Source organism: Dermochelys coriacea, chromosome 10, assembly GCF_009764565.3.
Source record: "Dermochelys coriacea isolate rDerCor1 chromosome 10, rDerCor1.pri.v4, whole genome shotgun sequence".
Lineage (NCBI taxonomy): Eukaryota > Metazoa > Chordata > Testudines > Dermochelyidae > Dermochelys > Dermochelys coriacea.
This window is the reverse complement of record NC_050077.1, coordinates 32002330-32014538: the sequence shown is the minus strand read 5'-3', so window position 1 is coordinate 32014538 and position 12209 is coordinate 32002330. Positions and strand designations below refer to the sequence as shown.

The following is a 12209-nucleotide window of genomic DNA, read 5'->3' as shown; positions in this document are numbered from 1 at the left end:
TTCTGAGCATCTGTGTTGAATTTAATTGGAACTGTGGTGCTCATCTCCTCTGAAAATCATGTTCAAGGCATCATAGTGGACAACCAAAATTACTGGTTACTTAGTGGACACTTACTCCTACATTTACAAGTATTACTGATTCATTTTAATGTAGATAATTGAATACATTGAATTTTGGATTCAGATGTTATTATTTAGCCCTGCTCTAAACTGCAGAGTTAGGTCGACCTAATTATGTCAGTGTACACACTATAGCCTTGCTCCTGCTGATGTAAGTGCCCTGCTACACCAACATCGTAATTCCACCTCCACAAGAGTTGTAGGGCTTATGTCGGTGTAGTTAGGGTAACAGTGTCTGTGTAGACACTGCAGGTTACTTATATCGGCTGTTCGCTGTCATTCAGAAAGCAGCTCACAGCTTGGGCTGTCGCCTCCAGATGGTGGGGGGGCTCCAGCTAGAGCCTGGTGAGCTCCCAGCTCCCCACTCCCAGCTGGGCCGCTGCCTGGGCTCTCTGCTTGGAGCCGGGGTACTCTCAGGGTCCTCGGTCCCCTCTCCCAGCCAGGTTGCTGCCTGGGCTCCCCACTCCCTGCTCTGTTCAGTTCACTCCTGTCTGCCAAAAAGGAAGAAAGGATTTGAATAGGGTGTTTCCTACCTCTCGGTAGAATGCTCTAACTACTGAGCTATGCGATATTCTGATGTGGGGCTCCCTCAATCTAGGCTGCTGAAGTTGTTCCATTGTGGATAAATACATAGCCGTTAAAGCAGGGAGACTGGAGCCTAGGTCTCCCACCTCCCAGTGGGTGCCCTGAACACTGGACTACAGAGTGTCTCTCTCATTCTCATTGACTGTTTCAAGACCCCAGGTCTCATTCTCACAAGAAATGCCTTTGGTGCCTAAGTCACCTGACTCCAGATGGCCGATTTTTTTCCCCCTCCCTCCCCCCCAGCACAGACTTAGGTGCTTGTTTGACAGAGGGATGGGCCTTAGTACACACCCCTCTTGTCGGCATCTCCCTTTGGCTAGCTTAGGCAGCTTTGCAATAGCTTGTTGGCTTTTGTGGATTGCATTCTTAGGTGTCTGTCACTCCCTGTTCATTGTTCAGGGACCCATGGTACCTAACTCATCTTTGTGGATCACAGTTTTTTTTTCTAGACACAAAAATTAGGCACTATGACTCTTGAGTTCCAGTGCCTAAGTCCCTTCATGGATCCCACCCCTAATAATTTGTTCTGTGCAGTCCATTTTTATTTTCATGTTTCCTTTGAGCATTGTAAACCGTGTGAGTGAATGTTATATCCAGAATACTGTTTGTTTGACTGTGCTGTATTTTAAGAGTTCACTCTTGATGGCATGTTACCAAATGTATGTCAATTATGGGTGATTCTGCTGGGTCTTCCTTAGCCAGGATAAACAAGTGTGTGTTAAATTTCATCCTTTAAGTCCAAGAAAAACCTGGGAGTTTGCAGTACTGTGGTGTAACTTTGGATACCCTTTAAAGACTTCTGGCTGCTGACTGGATGTGGGATTCAGGAATGTGTGAGAGTGGCTTCCAACTCTTAGTGGCTTCCATATCAAATTTGTTCAGTTTACAAGTAATGGATTTTTCTATCTACCAGGTCTTCAAGTTCAGCCTGGGATCTGAGAGTAAAGCTGTGGTCTTTCTGCAGCTCAAATCGTTACCAGTAATAATGATTCTGGGGTGAGATCTTAGCTAACGAGTTTGATGGTGCACAACACAGAACAGAATCCTGTTCTGCTCCACTACTGCTGTGTTATGGGGTGGCAAGAAGTGCACTGTAGCTAAATCTGCAGCATAGCTTCAGTTTAAAGCTGACTTTTCAGACTTCTGTAAACACTACATACAGTCAGATAAATTTGAAAATTGTTATGCGAATTCATGACTTGGAGTGGAATATTTGGTAATTTAGGCTATTGTTTACACAGCAATGTAAGCTTAGGGATAGTGGGACTTAAGTTAGCTGATCTGTGTCAGGGAACCCTGGGCTTGAGTGTCTATATTGCATTTTAACAATGGTTAAGAATTTTCTGACCCATGCTCAAACCTTGGGTTCTGGCGTCCATAATGCAGTGCACAGACCCAAATCAAAGTAAAGGTATCCTGAAGTGTCTAGCGCCCCCCACCCCACCCCATGTTGACACTGTAGCCCAGGGGTGGGCAAACTATGGCCCACGGGCTAGATCCAGCCCATCAGGGCTTTGGATCTGGCCAGTGGGATTGCCACTCCCATGGCGCCACGGGGCTATGGCAGGCTCCCTGCCTACCCTGGCCCTACGCCACTCCCAGAAGTGGCTGGCACCATGTCCCTGTGGCCCCTAGGGAGGGGGGGTAGAGGGCTCCGCACGCTGCCTTCGCCTGCAGGCACCCCCCCCCCCCCCCCCGCAGCTCCCATTGGCTGGGAATGGTGAACCACGGCCAATGGGAGTTTTGGGGAGGTACCCGCAGGCGAGAGCAGCGCGTGGAGCCCTCTGTCCCTCCCTCCCCCAGAGGCCGCAGGGATGTGGTGCCAGCCGCTTCTGGGAGTGGCGCAGGGCCAGGGCAGGCAAGGAGCCTGCCTTAGCTCCGCTGCACGCTACTGCCACCCCAGAGCCTCTCAAAGTAAGCAGTCCCGGGCCAGAGCCCGCACCCCAAATCCCTCCTACACCCCCTGCCCTGAGCCCCCTCCCGCACTCTGCACCCCCTCCTGCACCCCAACCCCCTGCCCTGAACCTCCTTGTACACCCCGCATCCCTCCTGCGCCCCAGCCCTTTGCCCTGAGCCCCTTCCTGCACACCGCACCCACTCCCATACCCTGCACTCGCTTCTGTATCACTGCCCCAGCCCTATATTCATGGCCCTGCATGCAATTTTCCCACCCAGGTGTGGCCCTTGGGCCAAAAAGTTTGCCCATTCCTGCTGTAGCCTTAGGAACATGGTGCACTTTGGGGAAACTCTTCTGCCCACCCTGTTTCCTAATAGTGGTGATGCTATTGATGGGACTCATGTGCCCATAAGGAGCATGTGAGCACATACGGCACATAATTTAGCTCCTTTGGTGGCTGTCTCAGTAGAATGACTGCAATATGAATAGGCTGAGAATTGGGCTTGCCAGCTCTAGGCTGAGTCATACTGGCAGGAAAATGTCCCTGTGCACCTGTTCAGAGAATAATTAGGAAATTTATTTAAATGAAACTTTGCAATGCTTAATTTTTAAAATGGGATTTTTAATGAAGGTGTTTGTGTTTGTTTGTTTATTTATTTATTTATATTTATTTATTTTTGTCGGTTTTGAAGATTGACATAAAATGAAGGTATCAGAAGAAAAACACACTCCCTCACAGCCCGGCCAGTGTTAAGCAGTGAAGTGCACCCGAGGGCTTTGGGTGCAGTGTGTTGTTGTTATGCTTTTTGCACAGAGATATGCACAGAGATAAGGGGAAATTCTTGGGCCGTTTCTGTGTGAAAATTTTATTATTGGACTTGCTTCTTCTGAGATCTAGTGTCTGGCACAAAGGAAAAGCACAGCTCCAAAAACTACTAACAAAGTTATTGGACTTTAATTCTCAATTCTCAGAGCCAGAAATCAATGTTCTCGTGTTCCTGTTCGTACACTTATCACTGCAAATCTCTCTGCTGTACTGGTGTACAATACCTTTGATTTTAAATTTTTAAACTTTAAAAAAAATTTGGCCAAAAATTTCAAAAATGTAATCTTTGTTATAAAATTTAAAACCACGGATGCTCAGCCATAGGCTAGTGGGAGCCGTAGGTTTTCAGTACTGCTGAAAGTCAAGCCACTTGGCTCTGAATGTAGTTAGGTAGATAATTTTAAGCACCCACTTTTGATTAATAGTGCTTCTGGCAATAAATTTCCCCCTCTGCTCTGCACTGGCATCGTCAGCAGAGCAGCCTGCAAACCACTGGTTCGCGTTGGTCAAAAACCTGGCAACTAGTCAGCAGCCGGGAGATTCGTGTGACCCCTCTTTCATACTGGTTGGGTAAATGTAAGTTCTTTTTCTAATTTGGTTCTTTTTTCACTCTGAAATGTTTTAGAACAAATGATCAATTCCCAAAGGAGAGCCCTGGATTGGCAGAGGTGGTGCTCCATAGATGACATTTCCTTTTGGGTTGTCTTGGAAGTGAGACTTTGGCAAAGACTCTACAACTTTATTCCTAGTGTTTAGTGGTTTTGAAAATCCAGGGGAAGTGGGACACTGCCTGCCCTTAAGCCAAGCCTCTTGAGGTTGATTAACTGCCTCTTTCTTGGCATGTGCATTGCTTGGCTTGGTCAGTTTTTAACAACTTTGTTGGGGAGTGTGCTTTGAATACAGCTTGTCAGAGAAATCATTTAAATATAGAACCTTTTTGAAAATATTGTGTAATGTATTAAAAATACAAAACCCTAAAAGGAAATCAGAGAACTGAGGTTTTTTGGTGACCTCTGTGGTTCTGAATCCAGGTAGTCCTGCAGCTAGAGACAGTGTTTTAGGGCTCCATGTACTGAACTGATTTTCAGGCTCTGTTTTAGGAGTTGTTTAATGTAAATGCTAATGTCAACTGGTGTGGATGGGACATCAGCTTTTTTTATGGCCTCAGCCAGCACACCCAAGTCATGAGAAATGGCTTTTTGAGCAGATACGTTTATAATACAGAGAGGGTGGGGTGGTTTTACCCATGTGTGCTTGTACTTGGGTGGTGGAGGAGGTAGTGAATGCCATAAAGATAAGGAGTAAATATGTCACTGTCTTAAAAACAAGAACAAAGATCTGCTTGAGTGAAGCTGGCTGCCCCAAACTCCCTGCTTGCTGTGTGTCCTGCTTTCTAGGGATAGTAAATAAAAGATACTTAAAGCTGCTTTCCAGCCAAACACTGGGATCAGACTTCATTGTCATTCCTGAAGTGCATATTCTCTCCACTTCAATCCTGTTCTTTTGGGCAAGTTTAAAAGTTTAGTTTTAGCTGCTGTGCTTTCTTAGAATGAAGGAACTATTTAACAGTAACTTTCATGATTTCCTGTGACAAGCAGGAGCAGGTCAGTGGGAAACACACCACCTAGGTAGAATCTATGGAATCAGTGTTGTGGTGACATGTTGCTCTGTAATGCCTAAAGCGCAGTAAAGGAACTTCCCTCCCTCTTTATTGTACAGTACAATTATGATGGAAACATTGGGCCCAATTCATCATTGCCACGTGTGCCGTCTTCCAGTCCCACTATCCCTTTCACAGGGCCTCCGCATGGCATTTACAGAAGATCCTCCTCCCTCTCTGGTGCATTGGTGTGGGGTGAGGGCCAGCTGGTGGAGGGAGAGAGGGAGAGTGGTTGGGGCATTCGTATGATTCTGTGACCATGTAACAGCATATAAGAGACAAATTTAAAGCAGTCCTTATGGACCAGAGCAGGGGTGGGCAGCTGCGGAGCAGGATCTGGGGCTTTCTCCATTCTGGCGTTCCAGCCAGGGGTGCTGGGTTGGGGGTTGTGGCATATCCCCGCTCTGGGGCGCAGGCTCTGGGGCCGCACCACACAGCTCCTGGAAGCAGCTGCATGGCCCCGCTCCAGTGCTCTACCAGGGTTGGGTGCTGCTCCACGCGTAGGAGCCAGAGGAGGGACATGCCACTGCTTCCGGGATTCACTTGAGGTAAGCATTGCTAGGAGCCTGCACCCCTGAGCTTCTCCCAATGCCCCAACCCCCTGCCCCAGCCCTAATCCCCCCTCCCGCTTGCCAAACCCCTCGATCCCATTACCCTCCTGCACCCCAAACCTCTCATCCCCAGCCCCACCGCAGAGCCCTCACTCCCTCCCGCACCCCAACCCCAGTTTTGTGAGTGTTCATGGCCCGCCATACAATTTCTATTCCCTGATGTGGCCCTCAGGCCAAAAAGTTTGCCCACCCCGGACTAGATTCAAATTGGTCCCTGGCAGCTGCTGAAAGGAGGGAGGTGCAGTCTCTCTCCTCTCTTGTTGTTCTGGCATCAGCACGGGTGAATCTGGCTCATTGCTTTTACTCAGGAGAAAGGCAGCAAATGCTGTATTTATTTTATTTTATTTTATTTTTTTTATTTAAGTCTTTGCACTACAGGGGTGGTGAGATTGCACATCAACAACTGGCTTGAAGTGAGTTTCTGTCTGCCTCATAAAATCCATTATGTTGCAACAAGCTTTATACCTCCTGAAGCAATTGAAAGAAGCCTGAAAGCTATTAGGTAAATATACCCTGTTCTTCAGTGCCTGCATGTTCTTGTGCCTTTCTAACACTAACATTTAACTTCTCTCCCTTTGTTCTGATTGACCCAAACGCTTTACAGCCTTACTGAGAAATGTTACAGAAAATAATGAAGATTGACTATTTTCTTTGTGCTCCCAAATCTTGGAAATGGACTGTGTCTTTGTGATGTGAAAATTAGAGCCCATTTTGGTTCTCTAAGTGGTGATAATGAGCTGAAACCCAGCTCTGCGCCCCAGCCTGTTCTCTTGTGCCAAGATTTTTTTTCCAGGTATTTGTAGCACTGTTATTGACCGAACACACTCGGTGGCAATGCTGAGGTTTTAATGTAATGCAGCAGCCAGCTTCTGCATTGTTTACAGTTGAAAGATCTTGTCTTGGAGGTTATTGCAAGATATTCCCCATTCAAAGTGCCATCCTTAAAAGCAAATACTTCATTTTAACCATATTCATGTTGAAGTGATTTCTTGTCCATATCACAGTTCCATGAAGTATCCTAAATTCAGAAGGATTGGTATTTCCTGTAGGTTTTTTTTGTCCCATTTTTGTTTCCCGCTGGTTTAGCTGCAAAAGTCACCTGCTTCATTACTTTCATTTTTAGTGCCCAGTTCTGATCAGCAGTGCACAGTGAGGTGTGTGCATTTCATCCCTGCTCCCTTGGGACCACAATCTGTCCACCTGTCTGGCTAGTTTTTAGGCTTTCCAAATGATGATAGAGGCTTAAGACTCTTTTTGACAGAAGGCAGCTTGTCTCGTGACATAAACAAGAATGAACTAACTCTGAACATAGTCCTTAGCTATAGTTATCACAGTATCAGATGGTCTATTTTGCCAGTAGCTTGACCACATGTTCTAGCTCTCTGCCATAGTGAGGTATCCTCATCCTTCAAGAAAGAAGCAATTACAGATGACCATGTTCTTTCTACAGGCCTTACCATGCCTTATTACTACTGAATGATGAGAAATCGTTGCTAAATGAGCTCCCATTGGACTGTTCCCCGGCCCTGGTGAGAGTGATTAAAACTACCTCTGCTGTGAAGAATCTGCAGCAGTTGGCTCAGGATGCTGACCTGGCATTACTACAGGTACAGCTGACCGTTTTAATTGAAGCTGTTTCAATTCATTAGGCATTTTTCTTCTTAGTGTCTGTGATGTTTCTATAGTATCCTTTATATGTGCATAGAATGCTCAAAGAGCTAAAGTCTTAGCGCTAGGGAGAGGGTTGGAGAAGGAATCAGCCCCTCCTGGTGGAGGGAGAAGTTGGTCAGCCCTCATGCTGTAGCCAGTTCAGAACGAACTTTAACTTGGCCTCTAGTAATTTAATCCCCTACACTCTCTTACATTGCTCTTTACTTTGTAAGTGTACATTTTAAATGTTGGTGCAATCTAACCTTGCCCAGTCACAGAATATCTGTTACTGTTGCACCTGGGTCTGCTAATTCACAATGCTGGATTTGGGTTTCCTCCTTTCTGAGAGAGCAGAAATGCTACTTGCTGCTTCAGCATTGTGTAGCTATTCAACCCGCTATCTTATACATGTTTAATAATAATAATATTGTGCTAACTCCCAAACACCACAATCAGATTGGACTCCATTGTACAAGGTGCTGTACAAACACACAATAAATCAGTCTTTGCCCCAAAGAGCTGACTGTCTAAAAGGTAAAATGGTAAGATGGGACAAATAAGTGGGCTGGGGGTGAGGAGCAGGGGAGACAGTATAACGGGGTCAGTTCAGCAACACTCAATTTGATTCAGTGTCTGGACCATGGTTCGGTGGTGGCCTGGGTTTCCCACCCTGTGAGAAATCAGTTTATTCTTAAGTTGTGCTGCTGAGAGGAGAGAATGTTTTAGCCTTGAAACAGGGGCTGCAACAGTACAAAAATGACGGAGTTTATACAATAGAAACTGAATGAAAAACATCTAGCTGTCTGAGAGGCTGAATTTCTAATGTGGTGTCATGTTTTCCTGCTTCTCCAACCTTCAGGGAATCTGGCTTCACAAGAATTGCCAGGCTCAATCAGACCTGTGATGCATATAGTCCAGAATCCTGTCTCTGACAACCCCCCTCCTCAAAACAGCACAACTTCAAGCATTCTTATCATACTATGCTGTTTGTGTGGTCTGGCTATCCATGAGGTTAGTTTGAACCACATCCAGCGTGTCTTAACTCCTTTTTGAACTTTTGTACATATTAATTGCTGGTTTTCCGTCTGATTCCGTACCCATCTCCCAGAAGGGCCTGATAAGATCTAGGTGTCCTGTCACTTTTTTCTCTTATACAGGAAATGAAATAGGGAAAACTCTGTGGACTCTTGGGGCACCTCCCTGAAGACAAATAACAGAGTAATTTTTCATCCTAAGCCCCTTGCCCTTCTGTTTGCATACATTCCCAGCATAGATTTCAATGTCCCTATGAACCTTTCAACCAAACTGTTTTGTCTCTGGGTGATATGGGGCAGTCTTCAGCTGTTTTAAATCACACATCCTCCACAATGCACTGAATAGTTGGGATGTGAAATTTTACCCACAATCTGACAAAATCTCCTTAGGAAAACCTACTTGGCTGAAAATAGTGAAATGGGCTTTTGCCACTATATCAACCTCTATGTTAAAGCAACTGCTTCTGGATACTTAGTGGCATAATCCATTTTCCTCAAAATGTTTTCCCCTTTGGTTTTGCTGGGGCAAAGGGCTCACAATGTTTGTTGGGACCCTAAGAATTGCCTCCTTGATTACAAGTAAGGGTTGCAGGGGAGCTTTGTACTACTATACTGGCCTCTTCTGGTCCTGGCACAAGTCACAAGACCTGCAATAGTCTCTCACCTCATTCTGAATATTTGGTCAATAAAAATTCCTTCTTATCTTTTCATAAGTCCTTTTAAGTCTGCAAGTGACCAGCAAAAGGACAATTGTGGGCTAACATCATTAGCTTCCCATTTATGTTTAACTGGCACAAGTTGCTTATAAGGCATCTCAGAGCCTCTACAGGGCTTCCCTGTACAATCTTCCCTCTTCTTCTTCCCCATTTCCCCTAGCTGGACTCCCCCAGAGATTATTAAGATTGTGCTTTCTATGGATAGGTCTTCTGTCTGCTCTGCTGCAAATTCCTGCCTGCTGCAGCTCTGAGAGCTGCTTCCTCTACTGGGAGTGGGTCCTCCTTCCTTGTCCCTGGAGACGCACTTCTTCCCTCTTCTAAGCTGGAGTGGGATGTCCCTTCATCCTTTAGCTGTTCCTCTGTCTTCACTGTTCCCTCCTGGGATCACAGAGCAATATTTCTGACTACAACGGATTCTGTATTTAACAGCCTTGGACATAGTAATACAGCATTACCTGAATGAACTCCTGCTGGAATGCAATCCAGCATGCCAACTTTTAAAATGCCTTCTATACCTTCCCATTCTAAATGCACTTCCGCCAAAGGCACAGTAGTTTTAAATTTTCCCAAGGCCAAGAGTTCTATGCTTTCCCCATGCAGCATGCCAGTCTCCCTGACCAGAGAGATCTGGGCACCCAGTGTCTCTCCACTATAGGCATCCTTGATGATGCGCTGAAGAGGTTTGAGTTGGGGGCTGAAGGTGACACTAGTGGCGTTCTGTTATTTCCTTTGTTGGGCCTGTCCTGGAGTAGGTGACTTCTGGGTATTCTTCTGGCTCTGTCAATCTGTTTCTTCACTTCAGCAGGTGGGTATTGTAGTTTTAAGAATGCTTGATAGAGATCTTGTAGGTGTTTCTCTGTCTGAGGGATTGGAGCAAATGCGGTTGTATCTTAGAGCTTGGCTGTAGACAATGGATCGTGTGATGTGGTCTGGATGAAAGCTGGAGGCATGTAGGTAAGTATAGTGGTCTGTAGGGTATAGGGTGGTGTTTGTGGCCATTGCTTATTAGCACTCTAATGTCCAGGAAGTGGATCTCTTGTGTGGACTGGTCCAGGCTGAGGTTGGTGGGGGGGATGGGAATTGTTGAAATCATGGTGGAATCCCCCAACTCAAACCTCTCCAGCATATCATCAAGGATCTACAACCTATCCTGAAGAACGATCCCTCACTCTCACAGATCTTGGGAGACAGGCCAGTCCTTGCTTACAGACGGTCCCCCAACCTGAAGCAAATACTCACCAGCAACCACACAACAAAAACACTAAGTCAGGAACTTATCCTTGCAACAACCCCGTTGCCAACTCTGTCCACATATCTATTCAAGGGACACCATCATAGGACCTAATCACATCAGCCACACCATAAGAGGCTCGTTCACCTGCACCTATCAATGTGATATATGCCTTCATGTGCCAACAGTGCCCCTCTGCCACATACATTGGCCAAATCAGACAATCTCTACGCAAAAGAATAAATGGACACAAATCAGACGTCAAGAATTAACATTCAAAAACCAGTCAGAGAACACTTCAGCCTCCCTGGTCACTCAATTTCAGACCTAAAAGTCGCTATTCTCCAACAAAAAAACTTCAACAGATCCAGCAAGAAAGTGCAAAATTGGAATTAATTTGCAAACTGGACACCATTAAATCAGGCTTGAATAAAGACTGGGAGTGGATGGGTCATTACAAAAAGTAAAAACTATTTCCCCATGCTAACTTTTGTCCCCTACTGTTACTCACACCTTCTTGTCAACTGTTTGAAATGGGCCAGCCTGATTATCACTACAAAAGTTTTTTTTTTTTTTTTCCTCCTGCTGATAATAGCCCACCTTAATTGATCGGTCTCATTACAGTTGGTATGGCAACACCCATTTTTTCATATTCTGTGTGTGTGTGTGTGTGTGTGTGTGTGTGTGTGTGTGTGTGTGTGTGTGAGATCTTCCTACTGTATTTTCCACTGCATGCATCCGATTAAGTGGGTTTTAGCCCACGAAAGCTTATGCCCAAATAAATTTGTTAGTCTCTAAGATGCCACAAGAACTCGCCGTTTTGAGGGGGTTTTTTTTGCTGATACGGACTAACCACTCTGAATACTGCTTCAGTAAACTATGGAATTATAGTGAAAGAAATCAATGCTAAGTACTCTTCTGCAAATGCAGGGAAAATGGCTTGTGGAGTTAGACATGACTGTCGGGAAGAAAAGGGAGAAACAAGTTCTATTTTCTGACCGTTTTCTCAAACGTGCTCAACACCTTGCAGCTGCCAGTGGAAATAGTGGGAGCTCCTGGGTTCTGAGTTCCTGTGAAAACCTGGCCCTAACTGCAGCTTTTTCTTAATGCTTGCTCTTTCAACCATGCAGTTTATTGGATGTATATTAATATATTGAAAGCTAATATTCAGAAATCTAATGGATGTTGCTTTCCCAAGTTTGGTTCTCGGTCAGTGATTCAGCTGGTATTTTGTCTTTGCAAAAATGAGCAAAGAAAGAAAAGTGTATATCTGCTGTATGAAGCTTTAGGATCTTCCTTATTCTTCGGGTCATTATTACATTAGGCCAGGAATTCTCAAACTTCACTGCACTGTGATCCCCTTCTGACAACAAAGGGACCGAAGCATGAGCCCACCCTAGCTCTGCCACCCGGGGGCGGGGGGGTTCCAAAACTCAAGCCCCATTGGCCCAGGCAGGGGGGCCAAAGCCGAAGCCCAAGGGCTTCAGCCCCAGGCAGGGGGCCTGTAACTTAAGCCCCGCTGCCCAGGGCGGAAGCCCACGAGCTTTGACTTTGGCCCTGGCCCAGGGTGGTGGGGCTCAGGCTTTGGCCCTGGGCCTTAGCAAGTCTAAGCCAGCCCTGGTGACCCCATTAAAATGAAAACCTTTGAAATCTTGATTCTGTTGCTTTAAAGCCCCTCATTAATGCTTAGAAAGATTTTTCAGTGGTATCTTATGGTGAGTGGTTACACACAGGGATATATGGTTTAAACAAAGAATGGATTACTGATGGTCACTTTCACAACAACTGCAAAGTTGCTGAGCTGATCAGTATTTCTATGCCACTTTGACTGCTTTTTAATTAATGTATTAATATGATGTGAGCCAATTATTCAGTTATA

The 12209-nt window shown here is 45.6% G+C and overlaps 1 protein-coding gene across 23 annotated transcripts in view; it reads left to right on the top strand.

Annotated features, from left to right (window-relative positions):
* The window catches only part of NPRL3 (NPR3 like, GATOR1 complex subunit), an 89600-nt gene that overhangs the window by 33512 nt on the left and 43879 nt on the right, over positions 1-12209 (top strand). For 19 of the 23 annotated variants that reach the window (XM_038418216.2, XM_043493548.1, XM_038418211.2 and 16 more), the window contains 2 exons: positions 6064-6201; positions 7150-7306. The exons of the other annotated variants lie outside the window; for them this stretch is intronic. In XM_038418216.2, coding sequence (XP_038274144.1) covers positions 6064-6201; positions 7150-7306 — 295 coding nt within the window. The remainder of the gene's footprint in view (positions 1-6063; positions 6202-7149; positions 7307-12209) is intronic. 23 annotated transcript variants of the gene reach the window in all.